The sequence below is a fragment of the Phodopus roborovskii genome, unplaced genomic scaffold, assembly GCF_943737965.1.
Source record: "Phodopus roborovskii unplaced genomic scaffold, PHOROB, whole genome shotgun sequence".
NCBI lineage: Eukaryota > Metazoa > Chordata > Mammalia > Rodentia > Cricetidae > Phodopus > Phodopus roborovskii.
The window spans coordinates 26,766,881-26,783,476 of NW_026126416.1; the positions used below are offsets into that span (position 1 = coordinate 26,766,881).

The 16,596-nt window shown below is 35.8% G+C and overlaps 1 protein-coding gene across 3 annotated transcripts in view; it reads left to right on the forward strand.

The window, feature by feature from the left end:
- The window catches only part of Trpm7 (transient receptor potential cation channel subfamily M member 7), an 86,423-nt gene that overhangs the window by 47,614 nt on the left and 22,213 nt on the right, over positions 1-16,596 (forward strand). For all 3 annotated transcript variants that reach the window (XR_007834449.1, XM_051183467.1, XM_051183468.1), the window contains exons 17-25: positions 1,309-1,537; positions 2,263-2,418; positions 2,496-2,639; positions 4,505-4,633; positions 6,897-7,175; positions 8,119-8,293; positions 10,181-10,307; positions 12,859-13,043; positions 15,195-15,327. Coding sequence is in view for 2 of the 3 variants with exons in the window: in XM_051183467.1 (XP_051039424.1) it covers positions 1,309-1,537; positions 2,263-2,418; positions 2,496-2,639; positions 4,505-4,633; positions 6,897-7,175; positions 8,119-8,293; positions 10,181-10,307; positions 12,859-13,043; positions 15,195-15,327 (1,557 nt within the window). In the remaining variant the exon portion in view is untranslated. The remainder of the gene's footprint in view (positions 1-1,308; positions 1,538-2,262; positions 2,419-2,495; positions 2,640-4,504; positions 4,634-6,896; positions 7,176-8,118; positions 8,294-10,180; positions 10,308-12,858; positions 13,044-15,194; positions 15,328-16,596) is intronic.

A 16,596-nucleotide genomic window follows, 5' to 3' on the forward strand; every position in this document is an offset into this window, starting at 1 on the left:
TCTGGAAAGGTAATCAGTGAAAGTTTTATAATAGATATTTACTTCTTCCTATCTCCAAGTAAGCCAATTTTGTAAGACATTAACAGCTGTTACTGAAAAATCTTAAAGGGATTCTTTAAGTGGGAATTGACTGTGTATGTTATTTCTTATGATTAAATTAGTCCCTACTACATTGTTCCTATTTCTATGTTTGAAATGGAATGTAGAGGAGCTGGAAAGATAGCTTAGTGATTAAGAGTGCTGGCTGCTCTTCCAAAGGACCTGTGTTCAATTCCCAGCACTTGCATGGTAACTTAAAACTCCCCCCATAACTCCAGTTCCAGGGGATTTGATGCTGCCTTCTGACCTTTGTGGTCTCTGCACACTTATAGTGCACACACATACCATAAAAATTAACTTAAAAATAAGTATTAAAGAAAAAATAAAGTTATAGGATAATTTAAGAGTACTTGGTAAAAAAGTACACTTTGTAGACTGGGAATATGGAATATGGATAAACTCTTTCTTTCTTTTTTTTTCTTTTTCTTTTTTTGGCCATGCAGTGATGATGCACATCTTTAATCCTAGCACTCAAGAGGCAGAGGCTGGTGGATCTCTGAGTTTGAGCCCAGCCTGGTCTACAGAGTGAGTTCCAGGACAGCCAAGGCTACACAGAGGAAACCCTGTCTCCAAAAACCTAAAAAGAAAGAAAAAAAAAAAAAAAAAAATATGTGTATATATATATATATGTGTGTGTGTCTGTGTGTGTGTCTGTGTGTGTGTGTGTGTATGTATGTACATACATATATATATTTATAATTTACATGTATGGGTATTTTTGTTCCCATATATGTCTGTGTACCTCTTGTGTGCCTGATGCCCAAGGAGTCCAGAAGAGGGTGTCATATCTCCTGGGACAGAGTTACAGACATTTGTGATTTGCCATGTGGGTGCTGGGAATCAATCATACCCAGGCCTTCTGGAAAAGCTGCTAGTGCTCTTAACTGCTAAACCAGCTCTTTTTTTTTTTTTTTTTTTTTTCTCTCCTTTTCTTTTTGAGACAGGTTTCTTTGTGTAACAGCCCTGGCTGTCCTGGAATTCACTCTGCAGACCAGGCTGGCCTCAAACTCACAGAGATCCTCCTGCCTCTGTGTCTCGAGTGCTGGGACTAAAGGCATGTGCCAACACCATCCAACTCAGCTATTAACTTTTAAATTATATTTTATTTATTCTGTTGTTTGGAGAAGATACTAGAGTTTCTATCTAACATGCTTAAAGATGTTATATTCTCAGCAAAAGCAAACCTTTTGTGGGTTGTTTGTTTTGTAGTGATTTTGGCCAACTGGCAGTTGAATTACTGGAACAATCCTTCAGGCAAGATGAAACCATGGCTATGAAATTACTCACTTATGAACTGAAAAACTGGAGTAATTCAACCTGCCTTAAATTAGCAGTTTCTTCGAGACTCAGACCTTTTGTAGCTCATACCTGTACACAGATGTTGTTATCTGATATGTGGATGGGACGGCTGAATATGAGAAAAAACTCCTGGTATAAGGTATATCTTAAAAATAGATTTAAAAGTATATAATGGAATACAAAGTATAAAAAAATTAACCTATACATGTCTGGTAAAATGATTTGCAAGGTAATTAGAACATGAAGAAATGAGTGATTACTAATTTGTAAAATTCCAGGCCTATCATATACTAACTTAATGTGTTACTGAAGTATACTGAATTAAATGTATCCATGTGCCTAGTTTATAGTAGAGATTGGTGTAGGGTTTAAGGTTAAGTATTTGGGTAAAATGACTAGTCCTTTCAGTTTTGACATTATGAGAGATAACTACATTCTTGAAACTTTTTATTCTCTCCTACATCTGTATTAACAATAAAAAATTAGAAGGCAGAAGATTGTGTAAGAGTGATATGTAATGATTTAGAACTAAACTTTGGCTTAGCTGTAAAATGAGTCATCATGCTTCAGCATGGGGTATTTACAAGAGAGATCTCAAGTAAAATAACAATAGCACCTTCATAATGCTTAAGCTTTGACTAAATAAAAGTATTTCTTAACAAATTATAATAACTTTATTTAAAGGACCAGTCTGTAATGAATGCTGCAACTACCATAATACTAAGGCGATACTGTATATAAAGAAAAATGAATTTTTAATTTCCCCTACAGTTATAGGGTAAAATGTTTAGCACTCAAAAGATATTTAATGTACTGTTTTCAGATGCTTTAAGATGCAAACTTACATGTTTCTAAAAATTCTAGGTCATATTAAGTATTTTGGTTCCACCTGCCATATTAATGCTAGAGTATAAAACCAAGGCTGAAATGTCCCATATCCCACAATCTCAAGATGCTCATCAGATGACTATGGAGGACAGTGAAAATAATTTTCACAACATAACAGAAGAGATACCCATGGTAAGGATAGAAGACTTCAGAGCATATGTAAATTTGATATGAGTTAGTAGAAACTAAGTGCATATTTTTAATTTTAGGAAGTATTTAAAGAAGTAAGGATTTTGGACAACAGTGAAGGAAAGAATGAAATGGAGATACATATTAAATCAAAAAAACTTCCAATCACACGAAAGTTTTATGCCTTTTATCATGCACCAATTGTAAAGTTTTGGTTTAACACGGTATGTTTTTAAATTGTTATGTTCATGGTTTGGTTTGGCAGGGTTGGTTTATTTGTTTTTAAGTTGGTTTATTTGTTTTTAAGTTCTGGGGAAAGCTTAGTGGTTTAAAAAAAAAAAAAAAACACCTTGTTTTTGTTTCTAAGACAGGATTTCTCTGTGTATCTCTGACTGTCCTGGAACTGATTCTGTAGACCAGGGCTGGCCTTGAACTTAGATCTACCTGCTTCTGTCTTCCAAGCTATGGGATTAAAGGCGTGTACCACCACTGCCCAGCCAAAAGAAAACTTTGAGTCTGGAATCCATATTAATCTTTATATAATTGAGATCACTGAAAATACATTACATTTGCCTTACTTCATCTAAGTTGCCAGTGCCTAGTATAATAAGCACTAGCAAATTTTAGTTCTGATTAGAAATAAAATTTATTAACTAATGTAATAAGCATACACCTTTCTAGAAGGTAACAAATATGAGCTAGTTGTGGTGGTACTTGCCTTTAATCCCAGCAGGTGCATCCCAGGGAGTTCAAGGCCAGCCTGATCTACATAGGGAATTTCAGGACAGTAGTCTTCAATAAACAAACAGAAGGTAACAATGATAACTTTCTTATTAAAAATAAAGTTGTGGGTATGGCCCAGTAGTAGAGCAACATACTTAGCATGTGTGAAGCCTTGCATTCAACCCTCAGTACTTAATAGAAGTGGGGGAAAATCTAAAATACTGACATCTATCAACATAGTTGTAAAGGGAGAAGAGAACTAAATCCAGTGGTTGTCTTCTGACTTCCACATGTGAACTGTGTTACACATACATACACACACACACACACCAAACATCATCATAATAAAAACAAAAATAATGCTAAAAGGTCAACTCAAAAGGATAAACTTTGTAATTTGTGTTTTAGGGTTGTGCAGATAGCACACAGAAGTGTTCAGAAAGTAAGATTGCTGCTTTAAAATGGAAGGCCCACAGTAATCCAGATGGTCACTCTAGTGGCTGTGTTTACAATGGCCATTTCCTTAGTCATGTGCTCCATTGCTTTCCTGCATTGGCTTTTCTCTTAATCTGTGGGCTAAATGTATTGACAAAAGCATAAATCCACAGAAGAATGTATCTATATGTTGAAATGTAGTTTTTGCTCATTGTTGTTAGTTCTCTAGTTAGAAACCTCTAGTTGGCTGTTTTGTTGGAGCATCCTCTAGGGAGGAACATATCTGAAGAAATACATCAAATTAGCCCCTCCTTCAAGCTATGGGATTTGTCTGAAAAGTTGATTTGGAGTTATTTGAAATAGAGTTTCATGTAGCCAGACTGATTTTGAACTTGATATGTAAGCAAGGCTGGCTTTTGCCTACAAGTGCTGCACTTATAAATTTCTGATGCTTGTATATGGTGGCATGTGCTTAAAGGAATGAATTTTTATTTCCCTTCCCAGGAAAGCAAAGTAATGGTGTTTGTTCACTTTCATCAGCATTAGACAGTTGCCACAATTGACAGATAGTTTTGTGTTAGGATATTTCAGAGTTTGTTCTCAGTGATACTCATGGCTAATTACCTTGAGATTAATTTATTACATTTCTTCTGTATATGAAAATGTCTTGTTCCTTCTAGATGCAGGTAATGCAAACCTCTGTTATCTGATCCCCAAATTCTATCCCACTAATGGAAATAATGAGATTGCTAATATTTGCATATGAATAGCTGCTTAAAATAGCTAGCCCAGGTTGCCACTTGAATATCTGTCTTTACATTTCCCTAGTTTACCATAGCTCAAATTAGATTTTATGTATACATGAATATGTCCATAATGTTTTATTTTGTGATCAGTTTTATTCATGTAACTTTTATTTCTTTTTTATTAGTTGGCATACTTAGGATTTCTGATGCTCTATACATTTGTAGTTCTTGTACAAATGGAACAGTTACCTTCAGTTCAAGAATGGATTGTTATCGCTTATATTTTTACCTATGCTATTGAGAAAGTCCGTGAGGTATGTTTACATTTTTTCTTTCCAATAACTTATGTATATATGTGTGTAGGATTCTTTGATTTTGTTGTGGTGTGAGTATGTTACTGTAATTTCAGTAGTGATAAATAGAAGTCTGGAGCATGTTTATTTTGCCATTCTGAAAACCATGGTTTAAAAAAGGGTGAGAATGGTGTTAAGCCAGGCGTTGGTGGCACCCACCTTTAATCCCAGCACTCAAGAGGTAGAGGCAGGTGGATCTCTGAATTCATGGCCAGCCTGGCTTACAAAGCAAGTAGGACAGCCAGGACTACACAGAGAAACCCTTTTTTTTTTTCCGGAAAAACAAAATAATATGGTTATTAGTAATTTGTTTGCTTTGCTATTACAAATGTAAGAATTTGTCTCAGAAACAAAGCATAGATTTTATTTTTATCCTTAACTTCCTCAAATTTTCCATGATCTTTGACACTTCAGAAATACTGAATGTGCATGTCAGTAGTCAGGTAAAATGAAAGGTAAGTTTCCATTTTTCACTTACACTGTAAACTCACTGGAGTGTCCTGTTTTGCCCCAAGTCACCAATTGGGTTTATTCTTGTGTCTCTTATTTTTCCATTTAAAAATTGTCAATTTTGTAACACCCTAATTTTGAGGAAGGGAAAAAGTTTTCTTTCCTTTAAAAAAAAAAAAAGAAAAAGAAAAAAAGCTTAAGACAGGGAGGAGTAGTGTATATCTATAACCCCAGCATTGGTAGGCAGGCTCGGTGGTTTAGGAGTTCAGGGTTATCCTTTGCTATACAATGAATTTGAGGGCCTGGGTAACTTCATACTCTATTTTAAAAATAAAAAATGAACATTTAATTTATTTACTCTGTTGTTGTTTTTCGAATAGGTTTTTCTGTGTAACTTTGAGTCCTGTCCTGGAACTCTGTCTGTAGACCAGGCTGGTTTCAAACTCTACTGCCTCAGCCTCGAATCCTCAGCTAGGATTAAAGGTGTGTTGCACTACTACCCAGATATTTGTTTTATTTCCTATTTAAACTAGTAGCTATATGTGTGTAACACACTTGTGAATAGTTATTTCAAGTCTCTGCTTTGCATGAAATTGTAGAAGTAACCCAGTGGTGGTGGCCCACGCCTTCATTCCCAGCTCTCAAGAGGCAGAGGCAGGCAGATCTGTGCGAGTTAGAGACCTGGTCTACAAAGCAATTTCCAGGACAGCCATGACAGTTACACAGAGAGACACTGTCTCAAGAAACTAAAAAAAGAAACAGAAGGGGGGGAAAAAAGAAAATAAGGAAAATTTAGAAGTTAGACATAGTATTTCCCTCCTACTTTGCTACTGCAGGAGTTTAAAATAACTAATGACTGCAGTCCATGTGTTTTTGAAATCTGTTATTTTGCCAGGACGGCTGAAATTAATTTGTTTAATGATAAGGTATCCATATTATTTTTTGCATGTGTTTGTGTGAATGGTACTAATTGTATCTGCCTTACATGGGAAGGGAAATTGAGAGAGGAAAGCAAAAACAGGCTTCACTATTGGGAAACACTCTTATTTTGTAGCTGTGAATATATTACTCAAAGGTAATTTTTTTTTTTTTTTTCTTTCTTGTTTTTGGTTTCTTTTGGTTTGGTCTAACTTTTAGAGACAGGGTTTCTCTGTGTAGCTTTGGAGCCTGTCCTGGAACTCACTCTGTAGACCAGGCTGGCCTTGAACTCAGAGATCCGCCTGCCTCTGCCTAGTGCTGTGACTAAAGGTGTGTGCCCACAAAAGGTAATTTTTTAAATTACTTGGTTAGTAGACGTTTTTAATAAGATATATAGTTAGTCCAATCATTGAATTAATTTACTTTCTGCAAATAAGGCATCTTTGGAATATACTGCCAGCAGTATTCAAATACTGCTTTGATTTGAAAAAAAAAAAAACACACACATTTCAAAAGCATTTCATATTCCAGCTTCCTAATTCCTTCATCTTGCTGAGCAAGGCATTCATTTATAAAGTCTTTGTGCGTTCTTTGGCTTTTTTGACAGGCTCTTACTATATAGCCTTCTAGGTTCTGAGATTAAACGTATTTTCGACCATGACGGACCCTGTAAGTTGTCTTTTATCTGTTAATGTACTGTTTTATTATTAAATACATCTTCAGATACAAGACAAGATCTTAAATACTTTGAAACTAAAATATAACTAAAATTCTTCACTGATGTTATAGTTAGATCCTCTAAATATGTTTTAATAGAAAGGGTTTGATTCAATCTTTTTTTCTTGTAACCCTTTAGGTCTTTATGTCTGAAGCTGGGAAAATCAGCCAGAAGATCAAAGTGTGGTTTAGTGACTACTTCAATGTCAGTGACACAATTGCCATAATTTCTTTCTTCATTGGATTTGGACTAAGATTTGGAGCAAAATGGAACTTTATGAATGCATATGATAATCATGTTTTTGTGGCTGGAAGATTAATTTACTGTCTTAATATAATATTTTGGTATGTGCGTTTGCTAGATTTTCTAGCCGTAAATCAACAGGCAGGACCTTATGTAATGATGATTGGGAAAATGGTAAGTTGAAACGTCTGCTGATATTCATGAGTTAATTGTTTCTTTAAAATTATATTAATATAGCTTTACTTGGGCTCACAAATATTTGTTGGGTTTATTTGCCTCATACTCTGAATCTGCCATTCCTTAAGGATATTTCATCAATGTGTATGATTTGGAATGTGTTTGTGGTGTATGTGTATGGGGGTGGGGAGGGGAGTATATATGTGTGTGTGTGTATGTGTATGTATATGCACATATGTGGTGGACAGAAGATGACACTGGATAGCTTCTGTTATCCCTCATCTTGTTCCTTGTGGACAGGGTCGCTCACTGACACTAATCTTTTCTCCTTCCCTTCCCTCTCTCCCTCCCTTCACTCTCTCCTTTGCACCCTCTATCCCTTCTTCCTCCTCTTTCTCTTTTTTGCTCCTGCCATTTTTCTTTAATTTTGAGATTATTATAGATTCATATGGAGCTGTAAGAAGTAATAATAATCCTGGTAGCCTTTATTTATCTTGCTTCCTCCAAAGGTTACATCTCCACTCTTTCTGTTTAAGCTTTATCTCATATGAGGCAAGGTAGAGAAAAGTCTACACTTCCATTGTTAATTGATTTACTAGAATTAAGTCTCTTAATTGCCCATGTAAACCATAGTTTTTGATATATTTGTTAGATAGGCTGTGTTTTGAATTATTGATACAGGTAGAGACAAAGACATCTGCGACTTGCTTAGCTTCGCTGGTCATTGTTATTGGTCATCCCCCCCCAAGTCATTTTTTAAATACAGTCTCCTTCATTGGGTTTATGTGGTGATAACATTTTCCTGAATGCTGTTATCAGCAATAAATGGAAACTCAAACACTATCTATCTATTAGAACATTAGAAACACCTTTTAGGATGAAATTTGTTTCAGGAATTAAGTTCTCTTGTTTTTTAACATTTTTTTTTTTTTTTAAACAGGTGGCCAATATGTTCTACATTGTAGTGATAATGGCTCTTGTATTACTTAGTTTTGGTGTTCCCAGAAAGGCAATACTTTATCCTCACGAAGCACCATCTTGGTCTCTTGCTAAAGATATAGTTTTTCATCCATACTGGATGATTTTTGGTGAAGTTTATGCATATGAAATTGATGGTAAGGATTTATGTTTGCAAAATCATCTTTGGGTTATCTTATAAAGTCAGAATTACATTTTAAAAATATTGTGTTTTCCAGACAAACTTACAGCCTAAATCCCCTCACAATGCATTAACAGTAGAAAAAAACAATATGTGGATCAAAAAGTGTTTTAAAAATTGTTCAACCATATGTGGTAGAGGTCTGCCCTAAATTCTTAGACAATGAGGCTATCTACTAATTCACATAATAGAAAGTTCAGAAGTAGAATTGTGTTTGGGGCTGGTTAATTGAGGAGGAAATCTCTTTAGAGGAGGAAACCTGTCTCCATCTCACTAGTTCATGTCCGGTCTTGGCTTATCTCTTGGAAGGTCACCTTTCATGGGATGAGCTTATTTACCATGCTTATCCTAGACCAAGTCAGCTTGGTGTTGGATCAAGCACAGTGTTACTGGCAAAAGTAATGGCCCTACATGAAAATTGAAAAGCTTAAATAATTGTAACTTTTTAAGGGGATAACTGATTTATTACAAGCTTATCAAAATTTTGAAAACCTGAATAAACTAATAAATGAAGCACCCCCTCTCTATTCAACACATTCTTGGTAAAAGCATTACATCTGTTGCACATTTCTTTGAGGTAATTTTTGAGTTTGGCTGATAGACAGTAGCTTCCAGAGGTGCATCTGAGCTGTAGCGTATACAGTGTGTATTTGGTTTCTCTCTAGTCTTCCCTGCCCCACACTTGCATCTCTCATACCCACCTAGTGACTAAAATACTGGTGTTTTACATTCCTGTCAAAATTTTTATTTAATGGCTTCTCATTCAGTGTCATTTTTCAGGGTTTTGTTGCCTGCTATTTTTCTAATGCTGTTTTAATGTGTGGTTGTTATAAAACATGCAAGCTGGGCATAGTGTCATACACCTTTAATCCCAACACTTGGGAGGCAGAGACAGGGTGACGTCTGTGATTTTGAGGCCAGCATACCTATTGATGATGATGAGAACTTCAGTAATACACACATTTTAAAAGTGACAAAATACTAACTGAAAGTATACTATAACTATATATAAAGAATTATCTCTAATCATGATGGTTTACATCCCTTCCCTGCCCAAATGAATCTTGTGTTATTCATTATAATTCTGGTGGCTATGAAAACTATGCCCTTCTTTGCTTGTGTTTAGCTGTGTCCTAGCCTCAAAAAGGTGTCAGGTAAGAGTAATGGAAAACAAAGAATTCAAAACTAGTCATTTAAAAATATATGTTTATTTTTAATTATGTGTATATTCATTTGTCTGTGTGTGGGTATGTGTACCTAAGTGTGGGTGCCTGTGAGGGCCAGAAGCATGGGATATATCTGAAGCTGTACTTACAGATGGTTCTGAGTCGCCTGTCATACGTAGGTGCTGGGAAACGAACTCAGATCCTCACTTTAAGCCATTTAGCAATCTCTCAAAACCCCAGATGTAGTAATTTTATATTTAAAATGCATTTTAGTACTCTTTGGAGACATAATGAAGTCTGTAACTCCATAGAGTTTACTATGTATGGATCTGTCATACATTTTTTAGGTTCAGGTGTTTTTTTCTTATATTAATGTTATAATTTCACTTTATCCAGGGGTTTTATCTACCTTTACCCTCAGTCTAATCCTGCCTTCAGATAGCTGTAACATGTAATAGTCCTTGCTTGTATGCAGTGTAGTGGAGTGGCAGAACAGAAGGCCCCATACCCCTAAGTGTTGGAGACTTTGTAAAGCAGAGCTCCAATGGCCACCTGTCAGAGATCCTTGTCTTTTAAACTCTTAAGCAGATTTGCGTATGCTCAGAATTTTCTGTCGAGACAAAGAACCTGGAACACTAAACTGTTATATTTAAAAATTTTTTTCTTTTTTCCCAAAGTGTGTGCAAATGATTCCACTATCAAGGAAATCTGTGGTCCTGGCACATGGTTGACTCCATTTCTTCAAGCAGTCTACCTCTTTGTACAGTATATCATTATGGTTAATCTTCTTATTGCATTTTTCAAGTAAGAATTTTATTTACTTAGTATATTTATTGATACAGAGTTCTCATTTTGAGTGAGAGACTGAGTTTTAAAATCTCAAAACACCTAAAGTAATAGAATATCTTGGGAAAATTAAAAATAAGACATGAATTTTCAAATCAAAGGAATTCTAAATGTTAGGTTTTATTATTTTTCAACATAAAATTTGTATGTGTCTGTGTTATGTGTGTACTCATTCACATGTGTGTGAGGATGTGTGTGAAGTAGAGGCTGGTGGGAGGTATTGGGTGTCTTTGTTGTTCATTCTCCACTTCATATATTTATTTTAAGTATTAGTTTTTATTTTCTTTGTTTGGGCCTGCATGCGTGTCTGAACCTCATTCATGCAGTGCCCACAGTGACCAGAAGAAAGTACCAGATAGATCCATGGAACTGGAGTTACAAACTATTGTGAGCTTACATGTGAACCCTGGGAACCAAAATTGGAAAAGCAGCCAGCAGTTTTAACTGTTAAGCCATCTCTCTAGCCCTCCACCTTAATTTTTTCTTTGGTTTTGGTTTTGGTTTTTTGGACACAGGGTTTCTCTGTGTAGCTTTGGAGACTGTCCTGGAACTCACTCTATAGATCAGGCTGGCCTCAAATTCACATAGATCCACCTGCCTCTGCCTCCCAAGTGCTGAGACTAAAAGTGTGTGCCACCAATGCCCAGCTGTTTTTGTTTTTGTTTGTTAGTTTTTTTAATCCACCTTATTTTTTAAGGAAGAGTCTCATTGAATCTGGAGGTTGTTAGTCTGGCTAAGCTGCCTAGCAAATGAGCCTGTGTGGTCTGCTTGTCTTACCCCTCAACATGTAGTGTCTTTATAAATACAATCTTTTGGGAAACAAAAAAAAAAAAAACAAAAGACTGGTAAAATGAGTCAATAAAGGTGCTTATTAACAAGTCTGATGACCTGAGTTTGATTCCCCAGGACCTACATGGTGAGGAGGCCTCTGCACATGATACACATAGGAAAAAAAATGTTTTATAATTTAAATCTTTATCCTAGATTGCTAGAAAATTACAGAAAAACACAGAATTATCAGTAATTACACATGATATTTAGGTGACATCCATAATATTATTTTTCTGAATATATAAATTGTGTTTCTCAAAATAATCTTACTGTGTGTTTGTGTATGTATTGATTTTTTTGAAACAAGGGTTTTTCTGCATGTTCTGGCTGTCCTGTAACTTTGTAGACCAAGCAGGCCTAGAACTCACAGAAATCTACCTGCCTTGACCTCTCAAGTGCTGGGATTAAAGGAGTATCACCACACTTGGTAATTTTATATTTTTTAAAGCAAAAATTAATGTTCATTTATCAGTTTTTTGTTTTGTTTTTTGAGACAGGGTTTTTCTGTTTAGCTCTGGAGCCTACCCTGGTACTTACTCTGTAGACCAGACTAGCCTTGAACTCATGGAGATCTGCCTGTCTCTGTCTCCCAAGTGCTGGGGTTAAAGACCTGTGCCACCACTGCCTGGCCATTTATCAGTTTCTAATGAGTATGTCATTCTCCATGATCTAGATCATATTTTGTGCCAGTATATTAAACTATTCAATTAGGTTGTAATTTTTGCTGATAAACATTTTTTCAAAATATTTTTTCCTTCCCTCTCTAACTGTTCAGAACTGTTGAGGATATGTACTTCTAGTGCTGTTTGGCTTTACATCAGAATAAGGCTGTGCCCCTAACTTCCTGCTGACACTTGGTATTATATTTATTGGTTGCCAATTTTGATAGTATATAAAAAACATCTAGTTTTTATTTTTACTCAACGTTAACTATTATTTTTTAAGTTTGGGTGCCTAAACTAAGCTTAATTTTGGGGGTGTAGGGATATGTGCATGTGTACTGGTCTGTGTATATGTAGAGAAATGAGGAGGATACCAAGTGTTTCCTTCTATAGCTGTTTAGTGACAAGGTTTCTCACTGAACCTGAGGTTTACTATTTCACCTAGGCTGGTTGTCTAGTGCATCTTATGAAACTCTTTCTCTGTAAACACTGGGGTTACAGCATGTGCAGCCACACCTGATTTATACATGGGTGCTAGAGGTTTTAATTCAGGTTCTTATTTTTTGCATAGTAAGTACTCTTAACCACTGAGTCATCTCTGGGATTGCATCTATTCATCCATTCATTCATTCATTCATTCTGTGTTTCAAGACCAGGTCTTTCTCTACATAGCCTTGGCTGTCTTGGAACTAATTATATATATATATGTAGATCATGCTGGCCTGGAACTCACAGTTATCTGTCTGTTTCTATCTCCCAAGTGCTAGGATTAAAGGCTGTTTTATCCATTACATATAATTTTGTAAAAGCCTGAAGTAGTCTTTTCCTGCCCATTTTTCTGAGGTCCTTAGTTCCTCAACAATATCAACTTTTCATGTTGCTTAAATACGTTATAATTTTTCATTTACTTTTTCTGAATGAAAGTATACTCAAGTATGTAGTACAGAATTAAAGTGAAGTATTTAATATTTAAATTTTCAGGATATAATTGTTTGCTTTGTTTTTGTTCATTCTAGCAATGTATATTTACAAGTGAAGGCAATTTCCAATATTGTATGGAAGTATCAGCGCTATCATTTTATTATGGCTTATCATGAAAAACCAGTTCTGCCACCTCCACTTATCATTCTTAGCCATATAGTTTCTCTGTTTTGCTGTGTGTGCAAAAGAAGAAAGAAAGATAAGACTTCTGATGGACCAAGTAAGTAAAATAAATTAAGGAAAATGTTTTTCTTCTCATTGTTATACTTGAATGCTATGGATTGATTTTAAAGCCTTTTGGATTAGGTTATTGTGAAAACTTAAAATTTGCCTCAACATAAAGAAATTTTAGATACAGTTTGAGTATCTGCAAATAAGCACTATATAAGTTGAATATTAAAGATCAGTCTTTTTCAGTATTAGAGCAAGTACATAAAGTGATAGCTATGAAATCAAACTGGCCAGAAGAATACTAGAATTAAAAGATATGGTGACACGTGTCAAGCCCTTGGTTGATTAGGATGTCTGCTTCCTTCATCTGCTGCTTTCATTTCATTAGTGTTCTTGATTGTTTTAATTTCAAGTATAAATTTTTATCGCATATAAATGTTATGTCAGATGCAGAAAACAACAAAGTTTTTCAGCTGGGTATAGTAGCATACACCCAACACTCAGGAGGCAGGGTCAGGTGGCTCTCTATGAGTTCAAGGCCAGCCTGATCTACAGAGCAGAGTTCCAGGACAGCCAGGCTACACAGAGAAACTCTGTCTTGGAAAACAAAAACAAAAAAGTCATACCTGGATTAGCATCTGCTCTCCTGCGTACTGCTCAGCCTCATCTATATCAGATAGTATGAACAGCCCATCCTAGCTACATGGGAATTTACAGTATATTTAATAATGACATATAACCCCCTTCCCATGTGCACAAAATGTCATGTGCCAGCAACAGGGGACAACAAAGAAGGATTCCCTGAAAGATGTAGTGTTTGCAAGGTCTGTCTGACTGATTAAAACCTCAGTGGCAGTGGAGAGCTTGGAATGTGCAGGTAGGTCCAGGGCCTAATTATAATCTATTTATCTTGAGTAATCTTTAGTTCACTAAATAGCTGTTCCTTGCAGCACCTCTTCACTTCCCAGCCTGTTTGGACATAACATCTTGATTACAGATGAAACTTTTAAAAATGTGAAGTGTCATCAGATCATAACTGTCTTTCTGTGTATTTGAAAAAAATGCCTTGATTTATGACTTTATGAAACTTGTGAAAGGAGTTCTTAATTGGTCTAGATAATAAAAAACCAGAGTCAGATATAGAGGGAAATGCTGAGAGATCAGAGAGAAGGAGCAAACCACAGCACACCTTACCTCCTTAGCATCTCAGCAGAGAAGAGAACAATTGCCTCTTCCTCCCTGCTTATATCCTGTTTCTGCCTAATATGACACTTTCTGTCTATCTGTACAGACTTCTATGCTTAGCTTGTGGCAAGCTCCATTCTCTGACCCCCAGGCAGGCTTTAGTTGTGCAAAAAAGGTATTACCACAAAACTGCTCCCATGTTTGAACGAGGAATTGGGTAATCTAAATCTCTGTTTCTGAGCCATAGCAACTTGTATTTGGCCTCAGAATAAACTATTGATCATTTAAACAAAAACAAAACAATATGATACATAAAAGTCAATGTTTAACTTCTTTGGAGAGAATGGCACTTGAGGGTTTGTTGTTCTTGTTAATAGTAATGTAAACTATGTGGTTTTGACTGTTCTAGAAAGCCATTCTTAACATTCTATAAACAAACAAAATTGGTGCATCTTTGTACAGCCTGAGGTAAATCATCATGTCAGTTGTGTTTTAAGACAGTGTTTCTTTGTGTTGCCTTGACTGACCTGGAACTCTGTAGATCAAGCTGGCTTCGAAAACTCAACAGAGATGTACCTGCCTCTGCCACCTGAGTGCTGGAATTAAAGGTGTACACCACCACTACTTGGCTGTGCCTAAATTTTTGTGGGTTTCTTCATAAAAGTATTTCTTAAATTTCTCTGATGAGATATGTGATGAGAGCTAAACAAAAAATAGGATCAACATAGTATAAGAAAAGGAATTAAAAGGAGACAAAATACCTAAAACTTTGGGCATAGTTTTCATTGCATTAAAACCAACCCTTGAGAAGCAAAGGAAGGGGGATATCTATGAGTTCCTGGACTATGTTGAGAGACACCATCTATAAGATAAATAAATAAACAAGTTGTGTAGAGAAGCCCTGTATATAAAAATAAATAAGTAGAAAGAGAAAAAGACACAGGAGCTGAAGTTTGAAAACCTGATGGGTGGTATTCATTGTTTTATGTTCTAATTCCTTTCTGGTCTTCCTTAGAACTTTTCTTAACAGAAGAAGATCAAAAGAAACTTCATGACTTTGAAGAGCAGTGTGTTGAGATGTATTTTGATGAAAAGGACGATAAATTCCATTCTGGGAGTGAAGAGAGAATCCGTGTCACTTTTGAAAGGTAGATATGCTCTTTAATTATCACTGACTGTATGTTAGAATGGATCTTGTTGATACACATTCACTATTCAGCTTATTTTATCAAATAGAAAGTTTTATAAACATTGATAAATCAAGTTTTTTACATATACTACATGTAACCTAGTAGATCTCGTGTTATAAGCTTTTATTCTGCTTTTCATAAATATATTTTTACCTTTTTATTTTATGTGTATGAGTGTTTTAATGAGTACGTGCGGGTACGTGTGTATTTATGGTCAGAAGAGGGCATTGGATCCCCTGGAACTGAAGTTACAGACAGTTGTGAGCTACGATGAGGGTGGTGGGATTTAAACCCCAAGTCCTCTGAAAGACCAGCAAGTGCTCTTAACCACCGAGTCACCTGTCTAGTTTCTTACTAATTCTTTAGTGATGCTGGTGGTCAAGCTCAGGCTTCACACTTTCTAGGAAAGTGCTTATATCTCCTAGTCTGGCCATCAGTGTTCTTGTTTTTTTGGCTATGGTTATAAAGGAGAGGAGAATTAATGTTCTTAACTTTTAAGAAAATAAAAGTAAAGCTATCATAGCTATTTTAAAGCTTTTGTTTCTTTACATTGTTTTAGTTTCGTATTAGAAGCATGTGGTGTTTGTGTACAACACTTAATGGTAGAGCTTTGTATATGTAGTTGTTTATACATTTTGTGAGAAGTAGACTCAGATAACCTATGAAACAAAATTTGTTTGTAAATCTTTGTATTTTAAACCAGGCATGGTGGCACATGCCTTTAATCCCAGCACTTGGGATGCAAAGGCAGGCAAATCTCTGAGTTCAAGGCCAGCCTGGTCTACAGGGAGAATTCTGGGACGGGACAGCTGGAACTACACAAAGAAACCCTGTTTCAAAAGGGATGAGGGGAGGGGCCCTTTGTATTTTAATTATGATTATATTAACACTTCATCCTTCTGAAACACAAGGTATAATTTGTACAAACTTATAACCCTACTTTATTTTTGCAGTTTATTTAACAAGTAAATTTTCTCCTACCCTTACCGTTCATCCATTTAGACTACAAAAAGTAATCTGCATGTTTTCTTTTAATTATTGTGTAGCTCACAAATAATAACCTAGTCATTAAAAACTGATAAATGCATATGAAGTTTTGCTTTAAAAAATATAAAACTGCTAGGCAGTGGTGCCCAGCACTCAGGGCAGAGGCAAGTGGACGTCTGTTAGTTCAAGGCTAGCCTGGGCTACAGATCAAGTTCCAGGACAGCCAAGGCTGTTACACAA